General features: G+C 40.7%; 1 protein-coding gene across 3 annotated transcripts in view; it reads right to left on the bottom strand.

Moving 5' to 3' along the window:
- Window positions 1–20,275, bottom strand: part of MDM4 (MDM4 regulator of p53) — a 44,567-nt gene extending 24,292 nt beyond the window's left edge. Inside the window, exons 1-3 of one of the 3 annotated variants that reach the window (XR_007148091.1) lie at window positions 19,537–20,275; window positions 4,078–4,190; window positions 2,288–2,362 (exon numbers count right to left, since the gene is read on the bottom strand). Coding sequence is in view for 2 of the 3 variants with exons in the window: in XM_047840228.1 (XP_047696184.1) it covers window positions 2,288–2,362; window positions 4,078–4,155 (153 nt within the window). In the remaining variant the exon portion in view is untranslated. Of the gene's footprint in view, window positions 1–2,287; window positions 2,363–4,077; window positions 4,191–19,151; window positions 19,345–19,536 lie in introns of those variants that run through there. The other 2 variants (XM_047840228.1, XM_047840229.1) reach the window with 2 other exon arrangements.
- Window positions 20,276–21,194: the final 919 nt, after the last annotated feature.

Genomic DNA, 21,194 nt, shown 5'->3' with positions numbered 1-21,194 from the left:
TTAAGCGTCCGACCTTGGCTCAGGTCATGAGCTTGCAGTCCCTGAGTTCGAGCCCCACGTCAGGCTCTGAGCTGACAGCTCAGAGTCTGGAGCCTGTTTCAGATTCTGTGTCTCCCTCTCTCTCTGACCCTCCCTTGTTCATGCTCTGTCTCTCTCTGTCTCAAAAATAAATAAACGTTAAAAAAAATTAAAAATAAATAAAAATAATAAAATAAAAATTAAAAATAAATGTGTACATGATTACTACTCTCACTATACCATACTGCCTCAATGCACACATACTGAGAACCAATACTTAAACATAAAAAATTAGAGGGGCGCCTGGGTGGCTCAGTTGATAAATCATCTCACTACAGCTCAGCTTGTCATGGTTCATGAATTCAAGCCCCACATGGAGCTCTTCACTGACAGTGAGAAGCCTGCTTAGGATTCTCCCTCTCTCCCTCTCTCTCTCTCTCTCTCTCTCTCTCTACTCCTCCCAATCCTCAAAATAAATAAATAAACTTTAAAATAATAATACTAAAATTAAAAAAAAAAATTGGTGGGGGCACCTGCGTGGCTCAATCGGTTGAGCATCCAACTCTTAATTTTGGCTCAGGTCATGATCCCAAGGTAGTAGGACTGAGCCCCATGTGGGGCTTCACCCTGAGCGTGCAGCCTGCTTAAGATTCTCTCTCTCTCTCTCTCTCTCTCTCTCTCTCTCTCTCTCTCCCTCTGCCCCTCTTCCCGCTCATGCTCTAAAAAGTATAATAAATAATAAAATAAAAAATTAAGAAATTCTTTATGCACCACAGAGGATCAAGATTCGTAATAGAGAGCTTCATGTAAACTGACTCTGTCCCACTTTTCCCCAGTAAAACATTCTCTGACCAATATGTACTTAATTTATTCTTAACCCAGGCAAATTCTGCCATGTTATTAAAGGAGATAGCGTAATTTATTATAACTTTATTGATATAAAAATCCATACTTCAGTAATAGTTTGGGAAAAAAAAACTTAGAGAACTCTACAGATACAATTTAAGATGATGCACTTAAATTTAAAATGATAAAGGAAATATAGGTATTGTAGAAAAAAATGCTTCTAATTTATTTCCTTGAAAGATCGAACAGCTCAGGAAATATGATTATTCTAGAAAAAAAATACTTCCAATTTGTTTCCTTGAAAGATCCAACAGCTCAGGAGGGGTGCCTGGGTGGCTCAGTCAGCTGCGTGTCCAACTATGGCTCAGGTCAAGATCTCACAGCTCATGAGTTCGAGCCCCAAGTCAGGCTCTGTGCTGACAGCTCAGAGCTTAAAGCCTGCTTCAGATTCTTGTGTTTCCCTCTCTCTCTCTCTCTCTCTCTCTCTCTCTGCCCCTCCCCCGCCCACACTCTCTCTCAAAACTAAATAAACATTAAAAAATTTAAAAAAAAAAGAAAACTGTAACAGCTCAGGAATGCAGTGTTGCTAATAGGTCTTAAGCTTTTCAAAAAAGTCAAAAAAAAGCTTGATAGTTTTGTTTCCTCCAATTAGAAAAGGTTAGATTTTTACCCTACTAAATGTAAGCAGTTCAAAGAGATTAACATTTTAATATTGAGTTTTTCCACTTAAGGAATTCAATTTGTTTTTCTTAAGAAAAAAAAAAAACCTTTAGATGCTAAATAAGTTATTTAAATGCATAAGTGTTTAAAGTAACTCACAGTGCTCAGAAGAGTATCTGACACATTTGTAATGGAAAACTACTGCATTTAATTCCTGCCTGGCAGTATATCCTATAAATCATGGACAGTGTCATTTTTTAAATCTTGTACACGCTTTGCATTTTAACTCTGAGATCAATGAATTCATGGTTAATTTTAGGTTTGGCTGACAACACACTTCAAAAGGAAATTTAGGGGCGCCTGGGTGGCGCAGTCGGTTGAGCGTCCGACTTCAGCCAGGTCACCATCTCGCGGTCCGGGAGGTCGAGCCCCGCGTCAGGCTCTGGGCTGATGGCTCGGAGCCTGGAGCCTGTTTCCGATTCTGTGTCTCCCTCTCTCTCTGCCCCTCCCCCGTTCATGCTCTGTCTCTCCCTGTCCCAAAAATAAATAAAAAACGTTGAAAAAAAAAAAAATTTCAAAAGGAAATTTAAAGGAAATAATGAAATTCAATTTAGCTCGATGATCTTTAATATAAAGAAAAAGTTGCCTCTCTAGCACCTCAGAAGTAGAATTTGCTTTCTTAGGCCTGATTTCAGAACTATATATTCGTCAGCTTCTACTTCTTAGCTGTTCTTACAACTGAGAATTTTCTTTGATGGCTTACCTCTTTAACAGTGAACATTTCACCTTGTGCACCTGCTGCCTGCAAAATCTTCAAAAGTGGCAGTTTTGGTCGTACCTGACAGAAACAAAATAAACCTGCTATTTACATTTCAATTAAATTGGTTTCTGAAACCCTAAGGAATAAGAGAACCTCCTTAAATATTTTTTTGTTTGTTTACAAGCTCTGGTAGAAATACTTATCATCTAATCACATACAGCCTTCCAATATATAAAGTAACTGCAGACAATCAGACTACTACTTGTTACCTTCCTGAAAAATCACACTTTCAAAAGACAGGACATTCACACCTACTAGCACAGCCATAAGAAAAAGAAAAAAGAGGGGCGCCTGGGTGGCGCAGTCGGTTAAGCGTCCGACTTCAGCCAGGTCACGATCTCGCGGTCCGTGAGTTCGAGCCCCGCGTCGGGCTCTGGGCTGATGGCTCGGAGCCTGGAGCCTGTTTCCGATTCTGTGTCTCCCTCTCTCTCTCTGCCCCTCCCCCGTTCATGCTCTGTCTCTCTCTGTCCCAAAAATAAATAAACGTTGAAAAAAAAGAAAATTTTAAAAAAAAAAAAAAAAAGAAAAAGAAAAAAGGGCAAAAACAGCCTTCCACATTGGCAAGGATGTGGAAAAACTGGAACCACTGTGCACTGCTGGTGAGAATGTAAAATGGTTCGGCCGCTGTGGAAAACAGTCTGGCAGGTCCTCAAAAAATTAAACACTGAATTACCATATGACCCAGCAGTTCCACTGCTACATACGAACCCAGAACTGAGAGCAAGACTCAAACAAGTATTTGCACACCAGTGTTCACAGGTGAACAGATATGACAGGTGAACAAACAAGATGTGGTATATACATGTAAGGGACAGTGACTCTGACATCCCCTGACTGACTGCAGAGTCTACGTTCAGCCACACAATTTTATTTTAAAACTTTTATGGTCAAATTTGTCTCTCTCGTCCTCTCACCACCTCTTTGGTTTTGTTTCACTGAAGGCCTCCGTCATCCTAAAGTTTCACACGCATTTCCTAAATTTTCTTCTAATATTATTTTACTTTTTACGTTTAATCTTTATCTATCTGGGATTTGTTTTTACACAAAGTTTGAGGTCTTCATTTGTTTCCTTCCAGAGATGGACAATTACATCGAAACCATTTACTACATAAGCCACATCTTCCCCCATCAAACCCAAATTCCACCTTTATCATGTACTGAGGTACATAATACTACATACTGTGCAATATTTATGAAAATAAAACACAAAATTAAGTCTTTTTATATGTTAGAGGAAAAGATCTGGAACAAGACACACCAAAGTGTTATCTCAGAGGGAAGGGACTTTGGGGGAAGAAGGGAAGACATGGTCAAGGAGTCCCTACTTTATAGATAAATACATTAGAAAACTGAATATTTTATAAGAATACGTTTGCAATATTTTAGTTGCAATTTAAAATTGATTTTTAAAGAAAACAGACCGGTTAAAATGAAGTGAGAGAAACAGAAACCAAACATATATCTTGGCCCCAAATTCTCCACTGGCCAGCCATACCGTAAAACACAGTAATTTTCAAAAGGTACCATATTTTGAACAATCTGTAACCTCTATACATTTACTTAATCAATAATCAATTCGAATTTTGAACACTGATACCATTCACTAGTTTCCCTAATAAGACATTTTAAAAAATAACCCTTTCTGCTCTACATAAAATCCTTCAGTCAGTAAAGTCACCTACATGCCCCAATTCAGATTTTTGAAAACTAGAAATGGCTTCAATATGATTTACCTGATTGGTTTGTTCTGCAGAGATCCTGCAAGCACTGTCAGAAGTTGAACACTGGGCAGAGGTGGAAAATGATGTCATTTTGGCAGTGAAGAAACTGCAGTTTGTTGATAAATCTAAAAGGGAAAAAAAAACCATGATGAAACCTCTTCTAAAGTAGAAAATTTTCTCTTTTAAGATTTACAAAATAGCAGCCAGCAGAAGGAAAAAGACACGTGTATCAGAGCGCCCTACAGAAATGCAATATATCCATAATGAGGTTCTTGATACCCTTCTGATCACTTCCTAAGTTCAGATCCTGCAAACAACTGAAGAGTTTAATTAAGAGTAAGAACCATCTATGCTTCCCTCAGGTGAAGCCTGAAACAGGTTTAGGCATGCTCCAACCCCCACAGTGATGATAATGAGTAAACTGTTTTAGCTGAAAGTCAAATTTACAATCATCACCACCCCAATGCATATCAGAGTTCAGTAACTCCTCCTCTCTTTGGACAGTGCTCAAGAGCACCCCCTGGAAGACAACAGTTGTGGAGCTGGGGGAATTACCAAGATTAAGTAATAGATTTAAGATGCCAAGAGCACATCAAGAAAAACCTTTACAACATGTTGAAACATGTCTTGGCAAGGAACCACAGGACAGTGAGAATCAAAATACTCAGCATCAGTTAAGGCAGCTTTTAACGTGTGCCAAACCCAAAGAGCATAGCAACTAAATACCTACAAAATGGGTTAAGCCAAGGTGGACATATATCATCACGGAAAGATACAGCATGAATTGGAGAAAGAGAGAGTACGGTTTAGTTAAAATTGTCACCTTCTACCATCTCTCCTTAAAAAAAGAAAAAAGAAAAAGCTATAAGGAAAAATAAACTTTTAAACAAACTTGTTTATCTTCAGGTCTTTTTTTAGTAAAAAGGTGACAAACGATCAGTGACATTTATCAGTAACAAGCCACATCAGGGGAAGGGTGAAAGGGGACTGGAAAAAAGGACAAATACTCTGGCTAAAACCAACAAGATTCCTCAATCTTCTGAGAACAAGAACACTTACTAACTGCAATAAAATATGAATTCCTCCCTCCCCCATCTGCTTCCCTTGCAACAGAATGGGAAGTCAGACAGGATAGAAGCATAATTTACAATTTTAAAGCAGCTAGCTTTTAATTAGCATTTCAAACCTTATACATAAAACACCAATCCTGATCTCTCCAAAACCTGCCAGTCCTTGTAGCTTTCTCCATTTCAGCAAATGGCAACTCTATCCTTTCAGTTGCTCAGGTCAATGACCTCCAAGCCATCCTTGATTCCTTTTTCTTTCACTCCACACCCAGTTCATAAATAAATTATAAAGCTGTATCTTCAAAATATATCCAAAATCTAACCATTTCTCACCACTTCCATTATTACTGCACTAATCCAAATGACCTACCTGTCAACTGCACTACCCTCCAGTTTTCTGGCTTCCACCCTTGCCCCACTAGCTCCTAATTTCCTCCTTTCGTCTGCTCAAATGTCAGTTTACCAGGGAAGCCTTCAAATGTCAGTTTACCAGGGAAGCCTTCCATAACTACCCATTTTTAAAACCACAACTCCCAACCCCCAGTATTCCCTATCTCCTTCCCTGCCTTATTTTTCTTTACTGTTCTGGTCACTATACATTTTAAGCACTTATCATGTAAAACATAAGGAGCAAGTTTTTGTATTTGTTCATTAATAAATCCTTGGTGCCTAAACTGACAATTATACACACTGTAAAGCAACATGATGTATACAAATATCAGTAACAGTGTGGAAGGGAGCGTGGGGGCTGGCTCAGTTGGTGGAGCACCCAACTTTTGATCTTGGGGTTTTAAGTTCGAGCCCCATGATGGGTCTACACATAAAACTAAAATCTTAAAAGAAAAAAATAGTAACTGTGTGGATGGTCTCCAAAAATGGTCCCCAATGAACCACGTCAATCAAAACAATACAGCGGAAGTGAGATAATGTGCCAATTCCAAGCCTCGCAGCTTCATTTTTTGTGCTTTCGGAGGCCTCTAAAATCTGACTCCTCTACTGGAGATCACACAAAAGGACCAAGTGGAGAGTATCAATTGTCCATTTGAGCCCAGCCTTCCAGCCATTCCCTCCAAAGCACCACATATCATGGGACATTCCAGCACCAGCTGTCACCTGACTACAGCTGCAGGCAGACAAGTGAAGAACCATTCAACTCAGACCACAGAATAAATAAATAAAATGGCTGTTGTTTTAACTAAGTTGTGGTTTAGATAATCAAAACAAATGGCAGACTCACACAGAGCTTACTCTATACCAGACACATACATTAACCCACTTAATAATCCTCTGACATACACAATATTATTGCCTTTGTTTTACATCTAAGGCAAGAGATAACACAAGATAACACAATTTAGTGAACTACTAGAGTCAAGATTTCAACTCAAAACAGTTCTGAAGTCCCCACACAGTAATTTTTTGCCCATTAGACCTCAATATACAGAATTTTACAAAATGGATGTTTACGAGTTCTCTATTCCATTTATCAATCTTCTCATCCCTCACATTCCCAATGATCAATCTTTCTAGTGCTTATTTAACACTGTTTTAATTCCTATCTTACAATGAGTCTATCCGGTTAATCAAGTCTTCTCCCTGTCTTTTTCCCACTCCACCTCCTCCCTATTCTTTTTCAGAAGTGACCAGATATTCTTGGCGCTCTACCTTTTTGAGTTTTCAATGTAAATTCTAGTATAGTTAATATACAGTGTTCTATTAGTTTCACGTGTACAATACACTGATTCAACAATTCTATACATTACTCAGTGCTCATCATGGTAAGTGTACTCCTTAATCCCCATCACCTATTTCACCCACCCCCCCACCCACCTCTGCTCTGGTAACCATCAGTTTTATAGTTTCTCTACAAGACTCTGTTTCTTAGTCTCTCTTTTTCCCTACGCTTGTTTTGTTTCTCAAATTCTACATTGGTGAAAGCATATGGTATTTGACTTTCTCTGACTTATTTTGCTTAGCAGTATACTCTCTAGCTCCATCCATGTTGTTGCAAATAGCAAGATTTCCCTTCTTTAGAGCTGAATTAATATTCCAATATATTGTGTATAAATACCAACTTCTTTATCCACTCATCTATTGATGGATACCTGGGCTGCTTCCATAATTTGGCAAGTGTAGATAATGCTGCAATAAACATAGGGGAGCATGTATCCCTTTGAATTAATGTTTTTGTATTTCGGGGGTAAACACCCAGTAATGCAATTACTGGATCAGAGGATAATTCTATTTTTAACTTTTTCAGGAACCTCCATTCTCTATGCCACAGTGGCTGCACCAGTTTGCATCCCTGCCCCCTTAACTCTTCCATATTCATATGGAATCATGTACATGTGATTAGTATCAACTTATCAAGTTCCATCAAAATCCCTGTTGGGATTCTGAATGAAACTACATTTAATATACAGATCAAATTGTTTTCCAATCATTAACACCATATATTTCTCTATTAGTTATTTAATTACTTTTAGTAAAATTGTGTTTCCCTTTAAAGATCTAACATATTTGTCGGGGCGCCTGGGTGGCTCAGTCGGTTAAGCGTCCGACTTCGGCTCAGGTCATGATCTCACGGTCCGTGAGTTCAAGCCCAGCGTCGGGCTCTGTGCTGCCAGCTCGGAGCCTGGAGCCTGTTTCAGATTTTGTGTCTCCCTCTCTCTCTGACCCTCCCCCGTTCATGCTCTGTCTCTCCCTGTCTCAAAAATAAATAAATGTTAAAAAAATTAAAAAAAAAAAAAAAGATCTAACATATTTGTGTTAGAATTTCTAAAGCAGATTTTGATATTGCTGTGATGCTTTCTATTTATGATTTTTAGTAGTTTTTGCATATATACAGAAATACAAATGACTTTCATTAATCTTTTATCCAGTCACTTGGATAAAATTTACATATAAGTTTACATAATTACCTTTCTTTACATAATTTTTTCTAATAATTTGTAGAAGTTTCTGTTTTCTACATAAATGTTATATCATCTGCAGATAATAAAATCTTATTCCCTCCTTTCCAATTCTTGTGCTCCTAATTTCTTCTGTCTTCTGCTTAGGACTGTGAATACAATGTTAAATACACATTAATGATAATGGGCATCTTTGTCTCGGATTTTAAAGGAAGTGCTTCTAATGTTTCCCTATATCATGTTTGTTTTTTAACAGCTACTCTTTATCAGTTTAGAAGAGTTCCTTTCCTTCCTCATTAACAAAAATATATCACGGAAAAGTGATTTGTAAAATATTGTTTCTGTAGCTATTGAAATGATCATAATTTTTTTCCTTTTAATCTATTAATGTGATGACTCTGGAACTTCATTTAGGGACTTTCTAGTATTAAATCCTTAGAGGGTGCCTGGGTGGCTCAGTCGGTTTGCTGCCTGACTTCGGCTCAGGTCATGATCTCACGGTTCATGGAGTTCGAGTCCCACGTCGGGCTCTGCTCTGACAGCTCAGAGCCTGGAGCCTGCTTCACATTCTGTGTCTCCCCATCTCTCTGTCCCCCCACTGCTTGCACTCAGTCTTTCTCTCTCTCAGAAAATAAACATTAAAAAAATTAAAACCAAAGTAAATCCTTACACACCTGAGATAAACCACACTTGGTTTGGGGGTATTATTTTTTTGCACACTATTGGTACACTATTGCATTTTGTACACTACTGCTATTTTGTTTAAGTTGTAAAGTCTATATTAAGGAGTGAAATGGGTCTGCAATTTTCCAGCCATGTCTTTGTCTAGTTTGGTTATCAGGGCTAGCAGGCCTACTAGAATAAATTGAATAGTCCCTAGTTTTCTATTGCCAGGGAAAAAAACTCCACAAAATTGAGATGGTCTGGTCCTTGAAAGACTGGTAGAATTCACCTTTGAAACATAAAACTCAGTGTTTCCTTTGTGGGAAGATTTTTAATCACTTTATTTTGAGACAGCACGTGCACATGCATGAGCCGGGGAAGGGGCAGAGGGAGAGAGACTCTTATGCGGGCTCCATGCTCAGCCCAGAGCCCAATGAGGGACTCGATCCCACGAACCTGGGTTCATGACCTGAGCTGAAATCAAGAGCTGGATGCTCGACAGACTGAGCCACTCAGGCACCCCCAACCATTTTAATAAATATTAGATTTTTCAAGCTTGTTATTTCTTCTTGCATTTGTCTAAGTTTTCAAAACTATTGGCACATAATTGATGGTATTCTCTTTCTATCTGTATACAAATGCATCTTCCTTTATATTAATGATATTGTATCTTTACTACCTCTTCTACTTTTAAAAATTTATTGTGGGGCGCCTGGGTGGCGCAGTCAGTTAAGCGTCCGACTTCAGCCAGGTCACGATCTCGCGGTCCCTGAGTTCGAGCTCCACGTCGGGCTCTGGGCTGACGGCTCAGAGCCTGGAGCCTGTTTCCGATTCTGTGTCTCCCTCTCTCTCTGCCCCTCCCCCGTTCATGCTCTGTCTCTCTCTGTCCCAAAAATAAAATAAACGTTGAAAAAAAATTTTTTTTTAAATAAAAATTTATTGTTGGTCATTTCCTGATTTCTTAAGACATTTAGCTTACCCCTTCTCTTATAATTTGAATACTTAAGGCTAAAATTCCTTCCCCCTCCCACCCTAGCACAATTTTTAATTCAGCCCACAGATTTTGCTATGTGAAGTTTTCATTATCACTCATGTATATTTTTAAATTTCCATAATTTTATAAATCCATGAGCTTTATAGCTATGCCTATGCAGTGATTTTTCGAAATTTATGTTTTTGAACTCCTAATTTAAAAGCACTGTAGGGCAATATCATCCTCTCTGTAAAACTTATTCTTCGAAATTTTTTTCTTTTTTAATTTATTTTTGACAGAGACAGAGCACAAGGAGGGGAGAGGCAGGGAAAGAGGGAGACATAGAATCCGAAGCAGCCTCCAGGCTCTGAGCTGTCAGGGCAGAGCCTGACACAGGGCTCAATCTCACAAACTGTGAGATCATGACCTGAGCTGAACTTAGACACTCAACGGACTAAACCACCCAGGCACCCCAGTTCTTTGAAATTTTTAAGGCTTTCACCTGGTCTAGTTGGTGACCATTGTATAAAATATGCTTGCAAAACTCCATGTTCATTAGGTTAAGCCTGTCGACTTTTTACAATCTTACACATCTAATTTGTCAGCCTGACCTACAATTAAGAGAGATGTAATAAAATCTACTATAATGGTGGATTTGTCCATTTATCCCAGAGTGAGTTCTACCAATTCTGCATCATCTATTTTAAAGACTTTTAATCAGAGGCATGCATGCTTTAAATTGCTGTATATTCTTGGTGAACTGTCATTGTATTATTGTCACTATACTGCCATTATATAGTGATTATCGTTATGTAGTAATTCTTTCCACCCCAGTTAACACACAGTCCTAAAGTATATTTTACCTAACATTAGTAAGGTCATGCCAGCTTCCTTTTAGGTTTCCAGGTATGTATTTTCTCAATCTTTTTCTTGCCATCTTTAAATGCCATTAAACCTTTGGGGTGTCCCTTGTAAAAAGCATGTATCTGGACTTTGGGTCGGGCCGGGAGGGTTAATCCACCTTGTCAGTTTTTACCTTTAACTAGTAAATTTAGTCCATTCATTGTAATTAATATATATATGGATCTGTTCCTACCACCTTGACTTAGCATTCGTTTGTTCTACTCTTCCTATGCTTCTTTCTAACATGTTACCTTTCTTAAAAATTCTCTCTCCATCTCCCTGCTAGTAAGACAAGAACTTTAGCATGATACCATCTGGACTTTAAATTCTGGAATAGATGTATTTTTCTCTTCTTTTTTTGCCTTAGCCCTTACAATAAATATCAAAGAACTATAATCACCTTTACTTCATATATCTTCTTGTAACATTTCTCAGATTTGAATCTCTCAGTACTTCATCCAGAACTATGTTCAATATGGGTCTTTGTAGGGCAAGGCTTCCAAGACTTCATACACCTGAGAATATTTTTATCATTCCCCTCCTATTTAAATGAATGTGGTTGGGTATAAGATTCTAAGTTCTCTCGGGGCGCCTGGGTGGCTCAGTCGGTTGAGTGTCCAACTTCAGTTCAGGTCATGATCTCACGGTTCGTGAGTTCGAACCCCACATTGAGCTCTGTGCTGACAGCTTGGAACCTGATGCCTGCTTCCAACTGTGTGTCTCCCTCTCTCTCGGTCCCTCTCCCCATCATGCTCTTTCTCTCAAAAATAAATAAACGCTAAAAAAATTAAAAAAAAAAAAAAAGATTCTAAGTTTCTCTTTAAAACTCCGCAAACACTTTTTTGTTTTCCTGTATTTAGTAATGCTGTTCAAAACTGGTTTCAATTCTTGTTCCTTGTAGTAATCTGTTCTTTCTCTCTGAGGCTTCTTTTGCTTTGTTACTTCTAAATTTCATTACAATGATACTAGAAGCAAATTTTTCCTGATCTCTCATCTTCAGCCTTCTAAGGAAACTTTCCCTCTGAGGATTCATCTTCTTGTTTTGAATTCTAAAAGAAAACTATTTTTCCCACTATTTCTTCAAGGATGTCCTCCCTTTCCATTTTTTTTTTTTAAGTAGGCTCCATGCCCAACGTGGGGCTTGAACTCATGACCCCCAGATCTACAGTCAAATGCTCCTCCAACTGAGCCAAGCCAGGTGCCCCCTCCTTTTCATTTTTATTTAAGATTCCTACTATTTAGGGGCACCTGGCTGGTTCAGTTGGTGGAGCATGCAACTCCTGATATCAGGGTTGTAAATTTGAGCCGCATGTTGGATGTATTACTTAAAAATAAAATCTTTAAGGGCGCCTGGGTGGCTCAGTCAGTTAAGCGTCCGACTTCTGCTCAGGTCATGATCGCGTGGTCCCTGAGCTCCAGCCTCACATCGGCTCTGTGCTAACAGCTCAGAGCCTGGAGCCTGCTTCAGATTCTCTGTCTCTCTCTCTCTGCCCCTCCCCCACTCACTCACTCTTTCTCTCTCAAAAATAAACATTAAAAAAATTTTTTAATAAAAAAATAAAATCTTTAAAAAATTAGGGGGCGCCTGGGTGGCTCACTCGGTTAAGCGTCCGACTTCGGCTCAGGTCATGATCTCGCGGTCCGTGGGTTCAAGCCCCGTGCCGGGCTCTGTGCTGACAGCTCAGAGCCTGGAGCCTGTTACAGATTCTGTGTCTCCCTCTTTCTCTGACCCTCCCCTGTTCATGCTCTCTGTCTCAAAAATAAATAAATGTTAAAAAAATTTTTTTAAAAAATCTTTAAAAAATTAAAAAATAAATTTTTAAAAAAAATCTCTATTATTTAGATGTGAGTACCTCTACATCTATTTTCCTTACCTTTTAGTTTTTCTTTTATATTTTCTTTTTTGTCCTTTCCTTCTTTTGTTCTGGAAGATTTTCTCAACCTGGAGTTCTAATTCATTAACTGTATCCATTCTGTTATTTGAACCACTGCATTTTTCAACTCTACTATTTCCACTTGCTTCTCTCAGTCCCTGCTTATTCATGTTTCAAGTTAAGATCTTCCCTATTTCTTTTAGAATAATTACCAGTCTAGCTTTAAACTCTTGGTCCATCTGTTCTATTGCTTGTTCCAATGAAACTTATACATTATTCTCTTGAAATACCTGTGCTTTTCAACTGTCTTTGTTTATTTTTCCCTAGAGGATAGCAGATACCCTGACAGGCAAAGAATATGGGGCAAGGCCAGATTCCAGCCCACAAGGGCTGCAGTAAGCTGGAGTAAGGTAGAAAATAAGTACTAGGGGTACCTGCCTGGCTCAGTTGGTAGAGCGTGCAGCTCTTGATCTGGGAGTTATAAATTTGAGCCCCACGTTGGGTATACAGATAACTTAAAAATAAAACCTTTAAAAGAAGAAGAACTACTACTAAAGTAGAAAGTCCCAAACACCAGGAAACCACAATCACTCTCCACCCCATGCCATCACTACCCAGATCAAAGACTTACCCTCTGTTCTCCAAGGAGAAGCAGTATTAGGATAGGATTCGGGAGACCTAAGGCTTAAGAAGGTAAGGGACAGAGAAGCGACGGTCTAAAGTCAGTCATCTCCTGTTTTTCATCAACTTCACACAAGTATATGCTTCTGAAATGCCCTAATTCACTCTTGAGGAAAGCTGGACTAGAGCTCCGAGTCACAAGCGTAGAAAAAGGTTAACTCCAAGGTAATGAGGCAGGGGAGAAACTAGAGTAGTATTCCAGCAGTTCCCTTCCCCCATGGTTTTATTCTCTTACAGCCATACCTGGCTGACTCCTGTCCCAGATGAAACACTGTCCCATCTATGCACACACACACAAGTTCAAGACAGCCTACCTCATGCATTTATTTTTTCACGGCATTTTCCTATTACAGTTCCTATACGGATGATTTTGGGAGGGAGCCAGGAGTCATGCTAGTTCACCATCTTGGTAGGAACAAGAATTAACCACTTGACAGGTCTGAAGAATTTAAACTTCAATAAGCCTTTCCTACTTTGCTTTAACACCCGGTAAAAAGTGTTGTGCCATAAAAAAGGCATTGCTTTAAGGCCCATGGAAGTTAAGTGTAGGACACAGTACTTTTGATTGCAAGGCAAAGGAGGACTGAGAGGGAATGGAGACAGGAGTGGAAGGATTTTAAAATGGCAGAATAGTGGAAAGAATGGGAAAGAAAACACCAGCAAAGGCACTGTTCAAGGCGTACGTGAGAAATGGAGTCAAATGACAAGCTCTGAATCCAAAGCAAGATCTTGTCCCTTTCCCACTTGGAATCTTTTTTTTTTTTTTTTTTAATGTCTATTTTTGAGAGAGACAGAGAGACAGAGTGCAAGTGGAGGAAGGGCAGAGACAGAGACACACACAGAATCCTAAACAGACTCCAGGCTCTGAGCTATCAGCACAGACCCCAACATGGGGCTCAAACTCAGGAATGGTGAGATCATGACCTAGGCTGAAGTCGGACACTTAACCGAATGAGCCACCAAGGCACCCCTTGGAATCTCTTTTGATTACAGCAGGGTTAGGTATTGTTACCTGCTCCTTACACGAGAAAACTCAGCCTTAAAGAAGTCAAATAACTTGCCCAAGTCTAAAGTTTATCCTTTTCCACTATGCTACCAGTTAGTAGTTACATTCAGTTACTCAAACCAGAAAGTCAGAAGTCATTTTGTCTCCCTCTTCCCCTGTTCTCACATCATGAAACCTGATCAATTTTAACTTCTAAATCTTTCAAAACCACCCCTTCTTTTCATCTACATGACCATTTCCCCAAACCAAAAAGTGTTATTTTTCACATGCATCACTGAAATAGATTCTTAACTGGTCTAACCGCCTTCAAACCAAACTCCACACTACAGCTAGAAGGATTAAAAATAAATAAATAAATAAATAAATAAATAAATAAACAAAACCAATCCTACAGAACCAAGCCCTGCTCCATAGCTTGCTACTGCTCTAAAGATAAATACAGAACCTAGCCCCAGTCTTGCCAGTCTTTCCTCTTGTGCCTCATGTTCTTCTCCATGCTCTCTGCACCTCACCACACTGATCTTTTAGTTTCTCAGAGCATTTACTTCCTGCTTCAGGGCCTTTGCACACATCGTTCCTTCATTTATAGCACTGTGAGTTCTGCGCAAGACTAACTCATCCCAGACCTTTTAGTCTCAGGTTAAGCATCACCTCCTCAACAATCACTAATAGATGCTAAACCATTAAAGTAAAAGGCTGGGGGAGGGGGAACTTTAAAACACATGGAGAAGGCTGAGAGCACTTGACCACTGACAAAACTCTCTAAAAGAGCATCATTCACACATCGTACACTTCCTGATGTGAAGCAATAGGAAGGACCTAGAAGCTCCTACCTCCTACGAAGTATTCCTGACAAAAAAACAACGAAACAAGCTTCTAGATCTAACTACTAACTACATGTTTGTAGGAAAACTGGAGAGTAAAGGAGTAAGTAATACCAAAAGCAAATAATTACCCAAACCCAGATCACGGGAAATTCTACAGGATCTCTGGTGGCGGAATACACTTAAGTGGGGAGACCATCATAGAGACTTAAAAAACATAAACCTAACACAGCATGTGGATCTTGTTCATTCAGGTCCTGATTCAAACAAATCATCTGTAAAATGCCATTTTTCCCTAAACAATCATGAAATTTTGAGTTATGTACTAGGTTAATTAAGAAACTGTTAATTGTAGTAAAAAGGCACTATGGTAATTTTTTTTTTAAATCCTGATCTGGTAAGATATACATCCTAACACATTTAAAGGTAAAATGACACACCTGTGATATGCTTTAAAATATTTCATTAAAGGGGGCACCCGGGTGGCTCAGTGAGTTAAGTGTCCGAATTCACAAGCCCCACGTCAGGCTCTGTGCTAACAGCTTAGCTGTGTCTCCCTCTCTCTTGGCCCTGCCCCACTTGTGCTCTATCAGAAATAAACATTAAAAAATTTTTTTTTAATTTCATTAATGGGGCCTTGGGGTGGCTCAGTCAGTTAAGCATCTGACCCTTGATTTTGGCTCAGGTCACGATCTCACTGTTTGCGGGATGGAGCCCTGCACAGGGTTGTGTGGAGCCTGCTTGGGATTCTCTCCCTCCGCTTTCTGCCCTCCCCCACTCACTCTTGCTCTCCCTCAAGAACATTTTAAACAATATTTCATTAAAACGTTGAGAAAAATAGAAAAAATATTGAATTAGAACAATAGGTTTTACTTTATTAAATGGTATACACCAAATGGAAAGAAATCACAAACACTGTTTATTGCCTGCATCTTGAAAAAACTAGTAGTCTTAGGAAACACTCCAGTTACAAAAAAAAGAATCTACATCACTAATTGGTACTGTTTTGGCTCTCTGGAAGTTTGTTTCTTTACAGCTAATAATAAACCTCAGGAAGGAGTATAAAAAGCTGAAAAGAATTTGCCTACTTTTAAATGAAAGAGGGAATAAAGTCCTTTTTGCAGTTTTTTCTTGCTTTCAAAAAAACTCTCCCTGAAACAAAGTGATGGTTGCCAGAAGGGAGGAGGTGGAAGGATGAGCAAAATGGGTGAAGGGGAGTGGGCAATACAGGCTTCCAGGGATGGAATGAATAAGGCACACAGATAAAAGGTACAACATAGGGAATATAGTCAATGGTATTATACTAGCGTTGTATGGTGATATATGGTAGCTGCACCTGTAGCGAGCACAGCATAACATATTGAGTTGTCGAACCACTACACTACGCCTAAAAGTAATGCAACACTGTGTGTTAACTATATCTCAAGTTAAAAAAAATAGTAATTAAAAAAAAAAACAAAAGGACTCTTCCTCAAGAGAGATGTGTTTACTGAAAAGGAAGTCATCCCGGGGCGCCTGGGTGGCGCAGCCGGTTAAGCGTCCGACTTCGGCCAGGTCACGATCTCGCGGTCCGTGAGTTCGAGCCCCGCGTCGGGCTCTGGGCTGATGGCTCAGAGCCTGGAGCCTGTTTCCGATTCTGTGTCTCCCTCTCTCTCTGCCCCTCCCCCGTTCATGCTCTGTCTCTCTCTGTCCCCAAAAAAAATAAATAAACGTTGAAAAAAAAAATTAAAAAAATAAATAAAAATAAAATAAAAAAAGAAAAGGAAGTCATCCCACCACCTTGGTCCACAACACAGCAGAACTAGGAATAGCCCAGGGCAGGCCAAAATACCCTGGTTTTTCAGTGCATCTCAAGAGTGAAGGACTATCCCACATGGGCCTATAGAGCTGACTCACAAGGCGTTTTCATTTCCAGAAACTCACTCCCCTCCCCTCACTGGGTATGTGTACATCAGCTTCCATGATCTGTCTCCAACTTACTCTCTCCGTTCCACCTCGGTTTCCACTTCAAGTTTCCACTTCCACCACTCAGTATCTACCATGATGAATGATGAACTCAGTTTCTTGAATCCGTAAGCCCTTTTATCACTCACCTCCCAGGTATTTTTAGTACTGAGTTTTTCAAACTACAAGTTGTACCCCAGTTGGTCTTAATCCCTCCCGTCTATTAATGAAACAGAACAGAATAGAGGGGCGCCTGGGTGGCGCAGTCGGTTAAGCGTCCGACTTCAGCCAGGTCACGATCTTGCGGTCCGTGAGTTCGAGCCCCGCGTCGGGCTCTGGGCTGATGGCTCAGAGCCTGGAGCCTGTTTCTGATTCTGTGTGTCCCTCTCTCTCTGCCCTTCCCCCGTTCATGCTCTGTCTCTCTCTGTCCCAAAAATAAATAAACGTTGAAAAAAAAAAAAAAAAAAAAGAACAGAATAGAAAATAAACGTAAGTAACAAAGGTTAAGTTTTGTTTTGTGGAACCTGCTTCCGTTATTGAAAAAAGCCAACACAACACAGTTAAGCACCTTTGTATCAGGCACTCTTTAAAGCACTTTTTTGCAATAACTTACTTAATCCATACAGAAATCCTATTAGGTAAATATATTATTGTCCGCACTTCAGAAGAGGAAACTGAGGCAGAGAAGACACTAGCTTGCTGAAAATCGTGGTCTTAGAGCACAAGCACTCTGGCTGCAGAGCCAGAGCTGAACCATTCATTACCCCTACTGTGTGTACTGGGTCACAACATAAAACGTTTTTTTTTTTTACTGGGCATCATTGTTAAAAAAGTTGGAAATCCACTGCCTTGGCGCTTGTCCTTTCTCCTCTTCTGTGATCTATTTGCTACTCTTGACAATTCCTATTCTACCCAGGTCAAAAATCACTTCCTTGGTCAAGGCCTTCTGATTCTCCAAGGGAAGATGTCACCAGAGCACCTCTATTACCACTTAGGTTTTTATTTGTGTCCTCTACTGGACTGAAACCAGAGAGGATCGAAATCGTCTTACTCATCTCTCAATGATAATGCAAGCCTGGTTTTACCCTACATGCAGTCCAAGAGATTCCTACACCTCATCTTCAAATTTCTACCTTTGAAGACAACTGTGATTTTAAGACTGAATTAAAGACTTCTTGTCAGAAGTTAGCAGGAATAATCATTCTTAATTCTTTAAAGCCCTAAGGGCCTCTACTAAACAGTACTGTCTGATTCTCTTTCAACTACATACTTGAAAGTAATAAAAACAACTTAAAAAAAAAGATAACAACTACTGTTCTATTCAGATGTTGTTTTAGTTCTTACAAAGTCTGCTAGGCACCTACAAAGGTCAAGTGTGTAGCTAGAGTATACTCCTACATAGTTTGCAAAACAAACAACGGGCCAGGAACAACCTAAAACTCCATCCATGAGGAACTGATGAGGAACAAAATTGTTGTACAAACTCTATAACGCAATACTGTGCAAATATTTAAAAGAAAGCCTTACATATATATTGGATGGAAGGTGTCCCTGCTATCATCTTAAAAACGTAAGGCGCATACACAATACGTACAATGGGATCCTACTGTTGTTTAAAAATGTGAGTACTGTAGGAAAAAATCAGGACGGATGTTAACATCAAGCAGTTAACAGCAGCTAGCCTGAGGAGAGAACCCGTTAGGGTTGATGAACAGTTAAAACTGTACCCACTTCTGTACTGTGTGCATTTTTTTTTTAACTTCAGGCACTTATTTATTTCAAACAACGAGAATGTGTGATCCTAACCGGTACTGCCAAACAAAATACTGTGAAATAAACACTTTTAAACTCAATTGCCTTTTCGTATCAGAGATTCCTGATACGAGGAGGAGGGAGGAGACAACACCTAAACCAAAAGGTAGTAATACTTCACACCAAAGACCCCAAGTACGTTTGACAGATACTTGTTCAGCGTGAAGGGGCTTCCTCACCAACACAGAGATTTCCTAATGACGGGGCAGAGCAATAGCATCCTCTCCGGGTGTCGCTCTAACACAGTGGTTTTCAAACTTCACGGTGTACAAAACTCAGTTGGAGGATGCAAAATATATATTCCGGAGCCCCATCTCCGGATGTTCTGCTTGGGCGGGTCTGGGTGTGGCCCCAAAACCAGCCTTCTTCAAACAAGCACTCAAGTGCATCGGGCACAGATGGCGCGCAAGCCCTTGAAAGTTACTACCTTCAATTCTTGGGACACCTCAGTGTCACTCTTCCCGCCTCCCTCTGCGCCCATCTCTTTCCTCCAAAGGGCTTCAGTATTTCTCCAATTTTGCGTCCAGTTAAAAACATCGTCGACCGACGATTTCGATTTCCGACTTGTAAACCAGCCGGCCGAACTGCAGCAAGCACGTCAGTCTACCTCCATTTTTACCTTCCGCGGGGCCTCAACGCAGAACCCTTCCCCCACCAGCCCTTCTTCCGCCCGCGCCGCCACCCACGCCTCAAGCTCCACCCGCCCGCTGCCCCGGCTCCGAGGCCCGCCGAACTGGCCGTACCGCCGCCCGCTCCCCGCCTCCCGGCCCCCAGCCGCCCGGGACCCGGCCGCCGAAACCCAAGAGCCACACCTTACGGCCGCTCCATGAGTCGCTCCCCCGCCGAGCCCGGGGGGGGAGGGGGCGTCAGTCTCAGGCCCTAAGGCCTCAGCAGCATTTTGAAACGGCGAGTAGTGAGGGCGCAACTTCCGGCCTCCTGAACCCATCTCACACCAGGGCTTCCGGTGAGGCCTCCGGAAACCATAGAGACGCCACTGGAGGGCTAGAGAGGCAGAAAGACTGCGGTCTCCCCACCATAGAGTAGAGGCCAGTCCGGGGAGAGAGTCGCAGGACTTGGAAGACTAAGTTGTGAAGTTTCAAGAGAAAACGTTTGAGGAGCTCGCAGAGTCTGATGGTATTTACAGATGTGCCCTAGGACATCAAAAATCGAGGATGGAAGAAACCTAATAGCGTAGTCAGAGGAAGCCTTCCGCTCTTCCAAAAAACACCACTCCCTCTGTTTCTCAAAGTTAACGTATTCATTCTTATTCCCCAGAGATAGTGGCTGCAGAGGGCAAACAGCATCTTAGTGTTGTCGCTAATTGGGGGAAATAGAACTAGGATATACACGAATAACAACGAGATATGTGATAAATGCTTGGAAGAGGTGCAAAGAACGAGGGAGGTGGAGCGTCTTTGGATCAGCAACCCGGTCATCGAGTCCCAATATAAAAGCTCCTGCCACAAACCTCCCAGGTTGGCCGACTTCCACCTCAGAAGGTGCCAAATGGTATTGTCTCTCCCAAATACCTCCTCTCATTGATTTCAGGATGATTCTAAATGTTAGAGGATTTTCTGAGCTGAAGTATGTTACTTTGCAGTTTCCGTTGGTTTCATTTCTACACTTGGGAGACGTAGAGTAAGGCTTCATTCTTTACCATATGAATACTGTTCAGTCATTTGAAGACAGTTACCATGTCCCGTCTCTAACCCTGTGCCTTGTTATTCTGCAAGCTAAAAATCTCACAACCTTCAACTATGTCTTACTTGACATGGCTTCAAGCCACCCTGGTCACCATCTTCTGAACAAGTACCTGTTTGTTCTGTTTAAATTGTGGTTCCCAGAACTGGGTACAAACCCATGCTAAATAAAATAGGGCAATGACACCCCCCCCACACACACTTAATTTGCACATTGCACCTTGCTCTATTTCTGGCATAACCTTAGGCAGAGCTGGAGATCCAGATCTCTGCAAAGGAGCCGAAAAAGTAATGCCTTTTCACAGTTGCTCTGAAAGAGCTTGAAGTCAGCAACCACCTCTCTCAAAAATTAGAGGGGAGGGGCTTGTTTAGGAGAACCAGTCTCCACTGTTTCCCCTCTCTTTTTATGCAATCAAGTTGAGTGCTTTTTTGGTTTAATTCCCAAACAGGAGTTTGTTTTGTATCTTTCAAATAGTATCCGGTTAGTTTAGGTCTCTTCCTATTGCCTCCTGGACTCTTGGAATTATGATCCTGTCATGCAATTCATTTTGTTTAAGATAAACATTTGTTGAACACCTACTGTGTGCCAAACACCAACCTAGAAGATTCCAAAACAAGTAACACCTGGAATCTGTCTAGTGGAGGACTCAGACAGTCCAGGTAAGGAGAATGTGGGTCTACAGCCATACCGCCCTGAACGTTCCCAGTCTCGTCTGATCTCAAAAGCTAAGCAGGGTCACGCCTGGTTAGTACTTGGGTGGGAGAATGTG

The sequence above is a fragment of the Prionailurus viverrinus genome, chromosome F1 (genome assembly GCF_022837055.1).
Source record: "Prionailurus viverrinus isolate Anna chromosome F1, UM_Priviv_1.0, whole genome shotgun sequence".
Classification (NCBI taxonomy): domain Eukaryota; kingdom Metazoa; phylum Chordata; class Mammalia; order Carnivora; family Felidae; genus Prionailurus; species Prionailurus viverrinus.
The sequence above is the reverse complement of the archived record's forward strand: the minus strand, read 5'-3'. Positions and strand labels throughout refer to the sequence as shown.